Raw genomic sequence first — 15,829 nt, 5'->3', positions numbered from 1 at the left:
AATTCTGTATGTGTGTGTCTGTATGTGCAGAATAGCGTGACCACACGCAGGTTCTGACAAACACGTTTCCTGCGACTTATATATTTATTTTCTCCATTGGCTCAGTAATTATTCAGCTGTGTACATCAATCTGTTCCTGTACTGATTAATTATTGTTTAAACAGCATAAATAATATGCTTGGATGTGGTTCTAATTCAAATTCCTTAACAGCTGACAGACCAAATAGGACTGATAATAAGCTCATTAATGCTGCTTTGTAGATACAGTCGCCCACACACACACAAACAGAAGTAAGATGGAGACATGTGTGGACTACAGACAGAAGAGACACACAAGCACATTTACTCCAGTACTGTACTTAAGTAGACATACTGCTGGTCGTTGAATATTGAATGCCACGCCCAGATCAACACAAACGAGGGAACAGACTGACTGCTGGTACACACAGGAACACAAGGAGGGGGAAAACAATAGGAACATATGGGGAAGCAACTTTCAATTTGCATTGTTGATAATCTGATGACAACTTTCTTGACTAATTCAGATGCTCTGATGAAGAATCATCTCTGTCAGTTTTCCACACAAAGACGCAGTGTTTCCTAGAAGAAGCACAATCATCACTGTGGAACCTGATACAAACAATTAAAAATTACGCATGCACGCTCCTCTCTGCTGGAGAGCAAAAAGCGGCGTCAGAGTAATTGTTTAGTGAGAGTCTTAGTCACACATGAACCTCCTTTAAACAGAAGGCAGATGAGCTGTTTTCAGTGAAGGAGGCTTGATTAGGCATCGCCCACAGTGATCACCCAATTTCTGGGTAAATGTTTCCCACCGAGAATTCACTGGCATGCGAAATATTTTTCCTGTCTTTATACAGAGCGGTGAATATTACCATGATAGCACTGAGAACTGATTTTGGCTGCTGCTGGATATTTTGTATTTTTCAAATCTTGATGGAACAAGAACAACTCTCCATTGTGAAGATGCAAAGAAAAGTATTTTTATCATTTTTATCCAAGGCAGAGAATAAATATGATCCAATAAAGTGTCTGGCACTGACTCATGACATGTTTGTGCAGTGTTTGTTTGCTTTACCTCTTTCTGTCTGGAAGGAGCCAAAATGAATTTTGGAAACTCACAGCTAAGAAATAATGTGCTGTTATAGTAACCTGAAGGCATTTTGAGGACTACTTAGGCTCCTGCTGTGCGGTGTATCTGCTCACGTTGCCTGTCTTTCAGAGGAAAGTCAAGAGCTTTTTTTTGATGGGGGTTCAACCAAAACAGGAAATGCAGCTGTTGGAAAAATTCCCCATCTGGATTGCATGCAGCCATGCGGAAAGTTTGAAAGTCACCCTGAGAAGAGATAAAGACTTTGAGAGAGAGTTTATAGACTCAAATAGATATCTGATGGTTGTAATGAAACTGTGCTTGGTCTGTGCCTGCTTCCTGAGAATGAGGACCCCCACACAGACACGACCTGCAGATACCAAAAAGAGACCATAAACCTCATCTCCCACATTTAATGTTCACATGTTGTCAATTTGCTTCATTAATTTATGTCCATTGCAAAGCAGGGAGTAGACTGAGGTTCATGCAGTGCAGGTAAAAGGAAGACAGCAGGGTGTAGTGAACATTTAATTTCTTCAGTGGAGGCCTGTGTTCAAGTCCTGTATCATACTGCCAGTGTAGACATTTAGCTGTTTACCATGTCAACAGTCTTCCCAAACTATGCAGGAAGTTCACCCCAAATGAAAATTAAGTCATTTTCTACTCATCCACATCCTGATGAAACGGCGGGTGAACTTTCGTGGTCCACAAAACATTTCTGAAGCATCACAGCAGAACAGCGTTGCAGCCTTCTCCTAAACAACTGAAAAATAATAAATAACTAAAATCTCAAATCTTTAGGACCACTGAAACATTTTTTCACTGAGCCCCTATGTTCCCACACTTTTTAACACAAAGTGATGCCCCTGAGTATTGGTATACGTTCACCCCTGTATGAGTGATTTGGCCCATTCCCCCTTTAAATACCAACTCTGCTTATATTAAAACATAACCTGTGACATGTTGCTGGTCGCTGACGCCTTTGGACTTGTATTAAATGTAAAAAAACAACAACCCCAAAAACAAAACATAAAATGGCTCCATACAGCATGTCCTGTGTAATCCAAGTCTCCGTAAACCCCGAGGTCCCAAATTGGTGAGAAAAGACAATTCTTGCACCTTTTTCAAAGCCAAAATCTTCCCTGTAGCTGTTAATCTAAAAGTGTTAGTGCATACCCTGCATGAGCTCAACTGCGAGTCAAGATTGCACATTATGTCCTTTCAAATGGATCTGGGATCTGAGAAAGAGTTGCATGCAGTCATACGTGTATATATATATATATATATATATATATATATATATATATATTTACGATCATTGTAAATATTTCCCTCAAGAAGATAGATGAATTGCAGAGATGAAAAGTATTCATTGCATTTTGATTTGCCCCTGGTGTTAAATTGAAACCACACTGAGGTGGTGAATGGGGTGACAGTTTTTTCTTTCCCTGCGCTGGTGCAGGTCAATGAGGATTTGATAAATCTACTCTGGTTTTCACACTTGTGATTTATTATTCATTGAATTCTGCTTTAGTTGCTGATATTCAGACTGAGAGCGGCTGTTTCTCTAACGCACACACACATATGCACGCACACTGTTCATCATTTAATAGTTAATCAAAGAGCCGTCTATTGATTCTACAGATTGCTTTCACTACAGTTGTGGTAAATCTAATTTGGCTTCAAAAAATAATAAATCAGTCAAAACAAACTTTCTGCATCAAACAGTGAACTGAAATGACTTTGTGAGTGTTTTCTTTAACTAAACTGACTCCTCCTGATGCCGAGTTGTTTCCACATGTGTTCACTGTAATAAAAGCTGTATGTGTTTGCGCACTGAAAAATGCAACATACCTGCAGGTTTTTGGAGCATGTGGCGTAAAGGGGGACAGAGATGTCAAAGATTTGGGACACCTGGACACGAAGCCATAAATTGGGACTGACCTGGACAAATCAGGACGTCTGGTCATCGCAGACCCACTAAAAGTCTCAGGGAAACTCTAGTTTGGAGGCCAGCGTGTGAAAATATAATTCAATATGTCAAAAGTGGTAACACCAACACTCCCCTATTTGTACCTGAGCGAACAAGGTACCAGTTGCCGCAATCATGGATGTGACAGATGTTGGTGATATGAGTCAGTTTATAATGTTACCAAACTATGTCATCAGTTTGTGACGTGCAAATTATTCCAGCTGTTATTCACTAATGGAGTACTGTAATGTTGCGCCAAAGTTTCCTTTAAACCTGCCTTTGCTGATGATTTCCTGTATTACCCAGAATGCCTCTGGACAGTCTCCAGGACCAAACTCAAGCCAATATAAAACTGGTTAAATTAGTGAAGATATTAAATATTCTTTTCAATGTTATAAACTTAAAACAGTAAAAGCACATAGGTGACTATGACATACTACATATTCTGAATCTGGAATCTGATCTGTCACATGGTCCGTCACTTCTCACTTCTCACTGAGGGCTTCGGCCTGTGAAGGCTGTCAGCTCATGTGAAAAAAGATCAAACGTTTCTGCCCACAGTCGGACGGATTGATCAAAATCCTGTGAATGTGAATGGTGGGAGGATAGTAACAGATGGGTGTAGGAGCAAGAAGAGAAGGAACTGAGTGAAGACGCAACACAACACAAAAAACACCTCAACACTTTGATCTGACTTTTTTTATTTTATGATTTGTTTTTCCATCATAAAGCCCAGAGGACTCTTTAAAAATCCAGCTGAGAGCTCTAAAGGCTTATTTATTGAAAAATAATCTTGTACCCTTTATCTTTGTCCTCTGTCCTCCTCCTCCTATATTTTTTTGCGACCAGAGATGATTGCATTGACCGATGTTGCCTCAGACTTTGGGTTCAGTCTGATAAATGACTCTGCCCATCATTGGAGGAGGGGAGAAAAAGCGGGGCAGATAACCTGGTTGTCCATCATCCTTTGTCCAAGTGCAGAGAGGAGATTAGATATTGACCCGAGGTTGCCTTCACCAACCCGAGATATTTGAAGTCTCTGTCATGGAATGACACTAAAGTCGAGTTTCTCTGCAGTCACACGCTTCTTCACGTGTATATTTTCCAACTAAAACACCAAATTTTTGGTGAGATGCAGCTCCAGAAATTACATGTTGTGTTTCATATCACTGGTCAACATCTTGTAGAAAATATTGTCCTGTAGTCAGAGGGTTTATGTGAAAGTATGTTGCTAACAAAGGTCTTTCCCCTGTTCTGGATGACACCTGGTATCATTGGAGCCCTGCTCTGAGTCTTACTGCCTTTTATCTCCAGCAAGTTTGAAAGCTGTTACAACAAATACAGTCAACCAGACCATTCAGGCCTTCCTCCAGCTCTTCAAATCCATGCATGTTCCTCGTCATTCTACATTCACTGTTTTTGGAGGGGAGGCTGCCTAATTTACCGCAGCTCTACACCTGTTCTGACCTGTGGGTGCCCTGTCCCCCTCGCCAATCTGCATCTAAGTCTTTTGCGTCTGTTTCGTCACTGTAGACAGTCTCTGCACAGCGCCACCTGGCCGTGGCGGAAGTCCCTGCAGGGGCAAAGTCGTCTGTATTTGGGGGAGTGCCCTGCACAACTGAAGAGAAGGGGTTCCCGCTGGAGGCCACACTCCCGCCGCACCACCGAGAAGGCTGGAAGGATGTGGTTGATCTCCGAGTCCACAACCTCGCACTGCACCTCCAACCTGAGGGGTGAAACGGAGGTGAGGAGGTCTGAATACAACCTGAAATAGCAGCTCACTGGGTTTGATCACAGGGGAAATGTTCTTCACAGGATCAGAACCTTTTGCATTTGAGACAAGAAACAGGAATGTGGAATTGGCATAACCTCAAAATAAATGGAAAGTCGACACAGACAAAAGACTTTGATCACATTTCAGATGCCAATTTAAAAAGAGAACGATGAAGTTTAGTGAAAAAAGTGACAGGGAAGTTGGAAAACCTGCGAGGCAGGTACGAGATGTCAGTGTGAGACAGATAACTTGTCGTGTCAGAGACTTGGGCTGGATGGGAGGATGAGACAGAACAGAAACAAAGGAGAGCAGCACTGTAAACCAGGACAGACGGAGCAAAGGAAGTAAACACAAAAGATACTTGGAGGATGAAACAAGAGCGAAGAATAAGAGCTGAAAGCTGATAGCAGTGAGGAGGAGGGGGGTGCACAGAGCAGAGACTCAAACACCAGCAGGCTTTCTAGTCTCTGAGCTGCAGAAACAGGCAGCATCTAAAACTGAAGTTTCTAGTTCAGCTGGTACAGTAAACTAAATAAATATCTGGTGACGTTCAGCCTCACCTGTTTTTAAAGTCAACTAATATACAAGAAACCATCCAGGCAGTGCAGACATATAGATCAGGTGTAGATGAAGAGTAACCACCAGGAGCCTTTTAGCTACAGAGCTGCTGTTTTCCTTTAAGGGACCTTGATTTATGCGCCAAAAGACAAACAAAGAATACAGCAGCCATCTTCTTGTCTTAAAGAATATCTCTCTGGATAATTTGAGGGAATGGTGTATCTATCCTTTCAGAGTCACGGGGGGCCAGGAGCTGATCCTAGCTGACGTTGGGCATCGGCGGGGTAAACCCTGGATAAGTTGCCAGTTCATCACATGGTTGCCATGTAGGTCCCATATGACTCAGATCGACATAACTTCTGGCTCACTTATAGAATACAGATATAGCAGGACTCAAGGACTCAATCACTATTTCTTTTTTTAAACACTATAGGATTGAGCTAAAATTATGTCAGTAGAGATCATAAACTTTGGACATTTTTCCTTTATAAGGATAGATCTAACAGCCTATCACACACACACACACACACACACACACACACACACACACACACACACACACACACACACACACACACACACACACACACACACACACACACACACACACACACACACACGTATGTTTGAGTGTGTGTCTTGAAGTAATTGGCTGTAACGTGCAGGTGACGCGATCACTACAGACATCATCCGGACAGTCAGTTTTAACATGGCTATACTTAAGGCAAAAGTGCTGAACGTGAACTTGTGTTACAACTTACAGCTCGTGAAAATGATGCCAAAAAACTCGTCAATTATATAGAAGTGGTTTGAATATTTCATAAGCGACAAAGTGCACATTTAGACAGTCTTAAAAATGTGCCGTTTGTTGCTGCCGACAAAGACGGGAAAAACAATTAGTTTTCACCACCTCAGAAGGCACCATACCAGTGACTACACCGCTGTTTTATAAGTTAAGCTAACTTGTACTGTTTTGTTGAAGCAAACTTAAATGTTTATATTAAGCCTAGATATTGTTAAATATATATATTTTTAATGGCAAAATATATTTTAAACCAAGCTATGATTTCTTCAGGCTTCAGCCATAATCAGATACCCTTAAAACTGGCAGCGTTATCAAATGATTACGATAAATATTGATATCGATCAATATGGAAAACATGTATTATATATTTGCCATATCAACCAGCCCTACTAACCCGCGCAGGGCTTCCTTGTTGTTGATGAAGCGGAAGTGAGCGGGCTCACAGATGAAACCAGCTGACTGGCACGCCTCCACACAGGACTGGCCCTCTTGAGATACGAGCAGCCTGAGGGAGCTGAGAGGAGGCCAGGCGGAGGGAGCCGTCACATTGGTGGCCCAGCCGACGGCTGTGGAGTTGGGCAGGGGCACAAACAGAGGTCCCGTAATCCTGCTGCCACCAGCAGAGCCCTGTCTGGAGAGGTTGGCTAGGATGAAGGGAGGCTCTGGGGCGCAGAAGTCCTGGAGGGGAAAGACAAGTTGGCGTCTTGTTAGTTTGTGCAAACATATTATTGTGACTGAAGAATCTGACTTTTATTGTGTTTATAGGCAGATTAGCAATGCAGCTCAGGTAAAAGCATGAGGGATAGGTTCACTTTTTCAAGTCTGTCTCAAAACAATACTTTTCTTGCTTGTTCAAGAGAACAAGAGGAATGAGATCTCTACTCAATGAAAATTCAATGCATGTCAACATTCTGTGCAAAAATACATTCTCAAGTATGAAGCTTCAGCAGTATGCGTCCCTCTTTGAAAACGCTTCCTTGCTGAGATCTGGCAGAGGGATTGTAACACAAAGAAGGAACTTCACCTGGAAACTTATTTTTTGCACAGAATGAGGACTGTGGATATTTTCCCTCATCACTTCTATTCACTAATATTTAAGGACAGGCTTGGAAATATGTGAACCGCTCCTTTATAGTGACGATTGTTTTAGACGGTGAGCAATTAGTGCCGTCTCCACCTCCACAGCTGTTGGATACATCCAAAACTACTCACAGCCTGTATCATACTGCAGGTTGCTGCTGCCACCTACACTAATTTCAACAAAAAGATCAGGTTGTAGCTTCAAACTGAGGAAATAATATAAAATGAAGATAGTAAGTTAAGCTGAGTCATGAGTCATAAAGTGTTTGCACACTGCCGGAATATTGTTGTATAGACAACTGAAAGCAAATTTGTATAGCACCTTTAAACAACAAGCTGTGCTGTATTCAAAGGTGGTGGAAGGTGTACTCAGTATTGTACTTTAGTAAAAGTAGCAGTACCACGGTGTAGAAATGGTGTTACAAGTAAAAGTTGTGCATTTAAATTTTTACTTCAGTAAAGTACAAAAGTATGAGCAAAAGAATTTACACTTAAAGTGCCTAAAGTAATTACTCATCATGCAGTACGGCATATTTCTGAATAATATATAACATATTATTGGATTATATGATGGGTATCTTGTCAAATTACCCTCAGGGATCAATAAAGGTTTATCTTAAACTATAAGATTCCATCATAATTTATTTGTTGCTAATATTTTGCATTACTAAACTAAATCTGCCAAATAACTAAAGTTGTCAAATAACTGTCGTGGAGTAGAAGTATAAAGCTGCAGAGGTGCTCTCCCAGCAGGTGAAGGAAGGGAAATACTCAAGGAAAGTACGAGTACCTCAAAATTGTACTCAAGTACAGTGCTCGAGACAATGTTACTTTCCATCACTGACTGCACTTCACATAATATAACAATATACTTGACAAAGAAGTGGATGAAAAGTAAATATATTGAAACCTGCAAAAACATCTATAAATCGTAAAAGTGTCGACTGCAACAGCTAAGCCGCTGTATCATTATCACTTGTGCATATATGCTGACAAATACGTTTTGTTCAGGATAGTAGTTAAACTCTACATAAAGCACAAAGGTTGATCGACTTTAACTGCAGGTCTCTTCTTTAAATCTTGTGCTAAACAGGGGGGGTCTGGTTTAAGTTTATCCTGTTTCTCTTTTCCAAGAGTAAGAATGCTGTAGTGAAGTTTTCTTTGTTCAGACCAGCTGCTGTGAAGAAACCCTCTGCAGTTTGTCTGACATCTAATGTGGGATTATTAAAAAAAACCTTCCTTCATCCCCATGCTCCATCATCATCATGCCCACACTTATGCTCCCCCTCCTTACTCATCCCTTCTCATTAGTGTCAGTAGACCTTCTGCCTCAGAGCCCGAGGGCAGATATGTGGTTCGTAATGAGAGTTAGCATGTAGATTAATCATAAGTCTACATACATGGAGTATAGAGACACACACACACACACACCAGCAGAGATACACCGATGAAATATTGAGCAGAGTGGGGAGTTTGATCACTGGAGAAAAGAGTGTATGCATGAGTGAGTGAGAGGGAGGACGAGGAAATGAGAGAGAGAATCTCTGCTCTGTCCAATCTCTGTTTTGTCCAACGCTCTGTCAATATTCGTCTTCACATGGACCTCACCTGATGCTGGATGTAGGAGTGGACCCTCTCCAGCATCCCCTCACAGGTGTACTCGTAAGGCAGATATGGCTCGACCTGAAAAACACACAAACACAGTCCTCACCACGTTGTTATTTTGCACATATTAAAATCATTTTTTATGTTTTATTTTTTTACATTTCATTGTTCATGCTAATTGCAATAAATTGTCTCTTCTCCTTGTTAATTTCAACAGATGAATGTTTCTATTGTCACATTTGCGTAAGGCCTAATCACAGTGTCACTGCTGGGAAACTCATTAGGCTTTATTTGCATACCAATAGATCATCCCCTGCAGTGATGTGCAGTTTTATAACTAAAGCACACTTTTGACTGGCCTAATTAGAGATGAGCATGTATTCTTTTGTGTTAATACCAAGGCAAACAAACTGACACAAAACTCACCACGATTGATACAAATTGAATTATCTGATTTTAAAAAATGCTTTTTATTGTTGATATCCCAACTGAAAAATCAGCAGACTGGATAAAAAAGCTAAATAAAGCTATATGATTGACTTTACAAATGAAAACACTCTTCCTCTGAATGCCAGACTTCAGAGAGATCGATGTGCCTTGTCTTTATACCCCAACGCCAAAGACCTGCCTTTGTAAACGATACCCGACTCACTAAATTGCATTTCCAATCTGAAATCAAAGCAGTCTAATGCTCAACCATGTGTGAAATCAGACTTGGCCCATTTCAAGTGAAAACCACCGAGAAGCAAGTATGCAGGGATGATGCAATTTACAAAGTTACGCACACTGCAAATCTGATCAAAGCCTTATGTTAATCGACTTCGTAAGCTGGAGCCGAAAGTAAACACGTCGACACGCAGACACACACAGACGCACACACTTCCTGCAATTACAGTCTACCGTGTGCAACAGAGTTTGTCCTCTTCTCTCTGTCACTTCTCTCATTGAGCTTTAGTTAACCAGGCAAGGGGACTCAGAGCCTGTTCTCGTTAATAGGAGAAAATTAGAAGAGTCTTAAACATCAAATTCAAGGACTTTTCAAGGACTTTCCAAACCTAATTCATTCAAAGTCAAGAAACCAACATTGCATAGTTTAAACACAGATCTGTGCATCAACTTAGATTTGTATCATTGCACCAACTAAATAAATTCAAGCACTTTCAAAGACTTATGTCTATTATGTATATTTTCAAAAACATTCTAGACCTTGATTTTCTTCCCCTCAAATTTACAAAGGTCCAACGATAATACAGTTGTTTAATTGGTAGAGCAAAGCCACCAACTAAAAATATTGCACATTTCTCAAAACAAAAATTAACCACCAAACTTTTTTCCATGTGGTTTGAAAAAATAAGCTTCTATTAATACCAATTTAATCGACTACTGCAGCGAATATTGAGCCAAAAAAAGATGGTGATGTTGAACACAGAGGTGTTCTACTGCAAACTACACATCAGGGGGATGGAAGGAGAGAGATTAAAGGACAGAAACTAGAAAAAACAGAGACAGAAAGGAGGAACAGATGAAGGAAAGGAGAAAACCAAACTTAGGATGAAAGAGAAAAAGAAAAAAGGACCAGACAGAGAGAATGAAAGAAAGAAAAAAAGAAAACAGACTGAAAGACAGAAAGAGGTGAAGAAAGAGAGAGATGAAGAAAGGATTTATTGGCACATGAGGATTTGTCAGCCAGCCAGAGATTGCTTTGTCCTGCATGACTGAACATGAGCCTCTGCCACACACACACACACACGCACACGCGCACACACGCACACACTCACTCTCACAAACAGCACGTATGTTTGAGTGTGTGTCTTGAAGTTAATGGCTGTAACGTGCAGGTAACGCTCTGTGTGCTGATATTTCTGATCTTTGCAATTCCAGTGTCTCTCTAATCGTAGTTATGTGTTTATGTTCGGATAGTTGCATGAGAAGAATATCATCTCTCTCGCTGTGTGTGTGTGTGCGTGTGTGTTTGTGTGTGTGCCGGGGCATTGTGCCTCCAGTGAAGGGTGAAGGGGTCCATCAGCTCTCTCTCAGTGGTCTGACAGTGCAGACGGAGACGGAGCAGTCAGCCTGTGCTGCTGAACTGTCGCTTGTCTGACAACACAGACAAGACGCGGAGAGCAGACACACGCGCGCGTGCACACACACACCACTACAGACATCACCTTTCCTCTCATCTCTGTGCACACTACTCTCTAATCTGCTAAAGGCACAATTTATTACAGAGCGTTTAAAGGATCATGCAGACAGCGCTCTCCCTGCTGCATGTGATCCCTCAGTGCCCTTCATGCAGTTCGTTGGATCGTTACCGTGGCTCTTTCTCTTTATTAAAGACAATATGGAATTAGTTAAATGGCTGAAATAGAAAGAAATACTGTGTTTTATTGATGGATATGATTTCCCAAGCTTTAAATATCACTAACTTTGATAAAAGCTACTGAACAGCCAATGAATCTCCTGCTAGCTTTGTGTTTTCTCTGCACTATCCATGTGTGGGTGCACTGCCTGAGATAATGCTTTCTAAAGACAATGAAAGCCTTGTATCTAATAGAGATCCACTGCTTAATCTCTCATTTAACGTGTTGATTTCATGCACCTGCAAACTTAAAGTTTGCAAATGATACTTAGCTTGGGCTATAAAATGTTAATGTTGTGGTTATTTCAAAGTGCACATGTCGCCTGGTTGCCACCTCAGTTTCCCCTTTTAATGAGACCATAAGGTTTTTGTAACCACGCAGACATTTAGTCATTCTGCGGCTCAGACTCTCTCTTGATCTTTTTGTTTCTCCGTCTGTACGTTCATCTCTCTCTATTCTTTTCACATTTTCTCCCCTTTTGTCGTGCTTTCCAGAAAGATTTAATCTCCCTGGTTGACTCCTTAATTAACCTCTCTCCCACTCTTGGCAGCTTCTAGCCTCCTCATATTCTCTATCAGCCCACATTTCCCGCATGGAAAAGTTCAGCAGCACTCTGCGATATCAGACTGCTACCTACACGCTGGCAAGACTTCACTGCGGAGAAAGCTCCTGTGCCATTGTGTCCAAGTTTAAAAACCCCGAGAACACTAGAAGTAAAAACACTGAAAGAGAGAATAAAGGACATCTACAAATCTAACCTCACAGAGTTAAAGAATACAGTGATTCATTATCACAACTCTGATGCTGAAAACAAACTTTTCCTCCTATTTTATTATCGTTTCTTCCTTTGTAGTGTTGAACAGATATGATTCACAGCAGATGATTCTGTGTGCTGATTGCTTTGGCTGCTGAATGGAAAGTGAAGGCTTTTCTATTTAAATTTGACGTCACTGCCTGACAGCTTAGCTGCAGAGAGAATTGTAAACATCGTTACACAATGCAAATGTTTTCTACCACTGGGAGTTACAGTGCACAGTGTGCATTAGCACCTTGGTTCTCATGATTTCCCTGATGGCAGAGTCAAACTCTAGGGAGTTGTTGTAGTCCACCGTCATGACGTGAGGTCTGCCGATGTACTGCTCTGCATATGGGTGCTGGGAGGACACCTGCAGAAAACACAAGAAGGCTATACAGTGAGTGAGTGACTAAAATAAATGTCCTAAACAGCATTAAAGGGTTTTTGTACTACACCATACTATACAACCTTTACTATAAACTGATCAATCTATAGGTTGTAAAGTTAGAGGTACAATAGTTTTCAACTAAAATCCACCTGTAAAGACGGACTAGTGGGTAGATGAGTCTACGTGTTCGACGTGATGACGTTTTTCCTCGGCAACCTCTGCAGTCTCATTTAGTCATTTGTTAGTTTTTTTAATCAAATGAGGCGTATCTATTTAAGTATTTCATGTTGTAGAATGAAATGTGAAAATATCTTAAGCTTGTGTTAACCGCAGATGTTATTTCAAGCATTTAACTAAAAACTCATTAAAAAAACCCCATTGACTTCAAGATGGGGAAACAAGAAGAGCACAGGTTGTATGACTCATCCCCATGGCACCCCAATGATGATATATTTTTTTAATTTTGGGCATTTGATTGTATTAAATACATGCCAATCATTTTACATGTTGGAAAAAAATATTAGAATATTGAATGATACAATGAATATACTGTGAAACATTTAGAGCAGAGCTAGCATATCAGCTTTTTGCAGCATTTTAATGATCTCAAGGCTTTAAAGAACATACTGGGTCACAGAATGTACTGCAATTATTTCCCCAAAATTACGTGTGCAATCATGAGTAGCAACATAGATCATGTTGTTCAAGGAGCACCATGTTGCGGCCAGTTATCAAGGACTTACATGTGCTGCCAGTTCTTTTAATGGATCTACTGGTTGGCTGGGAGTGATAACCGCAAAAATGTTCTTATCATGATGGTGCGGAGTAATGAACAAGAATGAGCTTACCTCTCTGGAAGTGGGCTTCCCTCTGAAGAACTCATGATTGAGAGAGCTGTGAGGCGGGATGAACTTGGGCTGCAGGAAGATGCAGCCATTGGCTATCGCCTCCAGAGGGGCTGGCCCTTCGTAGGGGAAACCAAAGCCAATGAAGAGCTAGAAAAACAATCAGGAGAGTTATTTTGTAATTAAGATATTTAACTTAACAGTTAATGTAATATTCATTTTCTCCTCTTTTGTCGTGCTTTCCAGACAGATTTACTCTCCCCGGTTGACTCTTCATTAACCTCTCTCCCACTCTTGGCAGCTACTCCTCATATTCTCTGTCAGCCCACATATCCTGAGATCAGTTATTGTAATATGTGTAAGTAGTGGAAGACATGGCTAAGAATGACAGCAGCAATGAGATTTCAGCAGATGGGGGATGTGTGTCGGTGATATTTCCTTCGCTGTCTTGCCTTGGCCTTTCGCAGCAGTTGCTGCAGCTCATGCTGGGGCAGCAGGCCGTGGTTCTTCACGAAGGCCGGGACCTCCGGGGGCCTCTGGGTCTCATAATACACTGTGCCGTGGACCTCCATGTACCTGTGGAGAATCTGCAGGAACCCTTCCTTACCCTGCTGGGAGAGGAGGGGGAAAAAGATGGGTTGGTGAGATCGAGGGCAAAGGGTGAAGAGAGGAGGGAGTACTGCAAAAAGAGTGTGTCAGAAAAGAACAGCATAGAGAAGACTATGATTAAAGTGCAGAGTGTTGTTGTGTTTGTTTTGTCTGATCTGTTTGTAAACTACCTGCTGTCTGTGTGCGAAGCAGTCAACCTTTTGGTGTCAGTATGTTCGTACAGTTCAGTTTATTGTGTGCATGTTTCTCTCAACATTTGCATCTACGGTGGATACATCTTACATATGACACAGCATGTTTCCACACTCGTGTTTTCAGGTCACTTTTATGAAGGTTTTTTGCCAAACTAATCATTTAGTCTCTCATTTTTCTGCTGCTGTTGTCAGAAAAGTGAACAAATAATACATAATTCTGAATTCCTAGTTGAGATGACAATCAAATCTCTTCTTTCAACCAGAAACAAAAGTCCTATTGTCACAGAGCTTCTTCATCTTCAGGTTGTCGATGGTAAACACGTACTTGAATGAAAATTATTTCAGACTAATCCCTGAACCACTCTCTCTACTACTGCTGCTATCACTGCCCTGCTTTCTCATTGCAATTTGCAAGACACCCACTGGATACACATTTGGCAGCTGTACCCTGCTTACCCTATCACGCAGTGAGAGGTCTCCTCGCTCGTGGAATTAAACTGACCCTGAGATACAGAATCTGGTTTAAAAGCTTCTGTGTCAAAAGTAAAAGAATATCATGTATTCAGGAAATCAACAGGCTATTAACTCGAAGGGAAAAAGAAGGACTTTTGAATGGAAAAATAAAATACTGTTGAACTCTTAGCAGATTGCTATCTCCCTTACAGAATGATGGGGCTTGTGTGGGTGTGAGAGGCGCGATAAAGCTTCACCTGCACTTACTCACTGGTGAGAATTAATCTCTCATATATTAGATAAGATTATTTTTTGGGCATGTTTGCCATTGTTGGATAGGGACAGTGAGGGGCAAAAAGGAAACAGGGGAGTTTACCAGCAGCAGTTGCGGCTGTGTGGCCATGTGGCATGTGCTCATTTATTGCCTCTTATATTTCTGAGGAGTATTAGCATTAAACTCAATTGAGGAGATCCGGAGGGCACACTTTCAAAGTCAAGGTTGAGCATAATGACTGGGAGAACAAAAACCAACCAGCATCAGTTAACAACCCCAACTGAATGATGTGAACGGAGCGTAACCCCGGGCCAGAGTATTGACCGGCCGTCTGGTGTTAAGCAGCTTACTGCATATCCCTGTACTGTGGTGTGGCCCCCCGCAGTCGTAATTGGAGGCTGTACCGATCGATAGCTTCCTCTGCGAGGATTTTCCCAGCCAATTAGGAGATTAGCTCAGGCCCTAAGTGCAGCAGACAACATGAATTAGCAGAAGGAGAAACTACAGGCGTGGAAGAGAGCAGATCTCAACATTGGAGTAGGACTGGTAATAAGTATGCTCTGCTATGCTTTTTTCCTCACCTTATTTCTTGAAATGTAGGCTTAAGAAAATTGTTTGATTTGCATGGCAGGTAGGAAGGGTACGACCTCAAAAAGCTTCACCCTCCTTACTGTTGGTACGCCTATCCAGCTTTTTGTTGTTGAATAATTAACAAAGACAACTGCAGCAGGTAGACAAGATTCATAATAATTTTGGAAACAATGGGTCTCTGAGTTTTAAACAGAGGCAGACAAAAGCAGGCTTCTTATTTGAAGCTAAGTATTAGCTGTAAATAAGGTGCAAGTCACTTGAGAAGATAAACATCGTCATTAGTGCTGAATTAGCCACGTATGCCCTGAATCCTCATCTAGCAAAAAAATAAATAATACAAATAAAAATGACTGGCTGTCTGACCAGTCCTTGTGCCTTCTCAGAGGATAAAAAGATAATGGCTGTTATAGATAAAAC

The 15,829-nt window shown here is 41.3% G+C and overlaps 1 protein-coding gene across 4 annotated transcripts in view; it reads right to left on the bottom strand.

Annotated features, from left to right (window-relative positions):
- Positions 1–3,770: 3,770 nt before the first annotated feature.
- LOC311272544 (alpha-1,6-mannosylglycoprotein 6-beta-N-acetylglucosaminyltransferase B-like) overlaps positions 3,771–15,829 on the bottom strand; it is a 123,558-nt gene continuing 111,499 nt past the window's right edge. For 3 of the 4 annotated variants that reach the window (XM_084379035.1, XM_084379034.1, XM_084379037.1), the window contains 6 exons: positions 13,744–13,902; positions 13,295–13,441; positions 12,312–12,428; positions 8,906–8,980; positions 6,612–6,895; positions 3,771–4,806 (listed from right to left, as the gene is read on the bottom strand). In XM_084379035.1, the coding sequence (XP_084235161.1) occupies positions 4,605–4,806; positions 6,612–6,895; positions 8,906–8,980; positions 12,312–12,428; positions 13,295–13,441; positions 13,744–13,902 (984 nt within the window). In that variant the 3' untranslated portion in view covers positions 3,771–4,604. The remainder of the gene's footprint in view (positions 4,807–6,611; positions 6,896–8,905; positions 8,981–12,311; positions 12,429–13,294; positions 13,442–13,743; positions 13,903–15,829) is intronic. The other variant, XM_084379036.1, reaches the window with a different exon arrangement.

Source organism: Pagrus pagrus (genome assembly GCF_965226575.1).
Source record: "Pagrus pagrus genome assembly, chromosome: 2".
NCBI classification, from domain to species: Eukaryota; Metazoa; Chordata; class Actinopteri; order Spariformes; family Sparidae; genus Pagrus; species Pagrus pagrus.
This window is presented reverse-complemented; position numbering and strand designations above follow the sequence as displayed.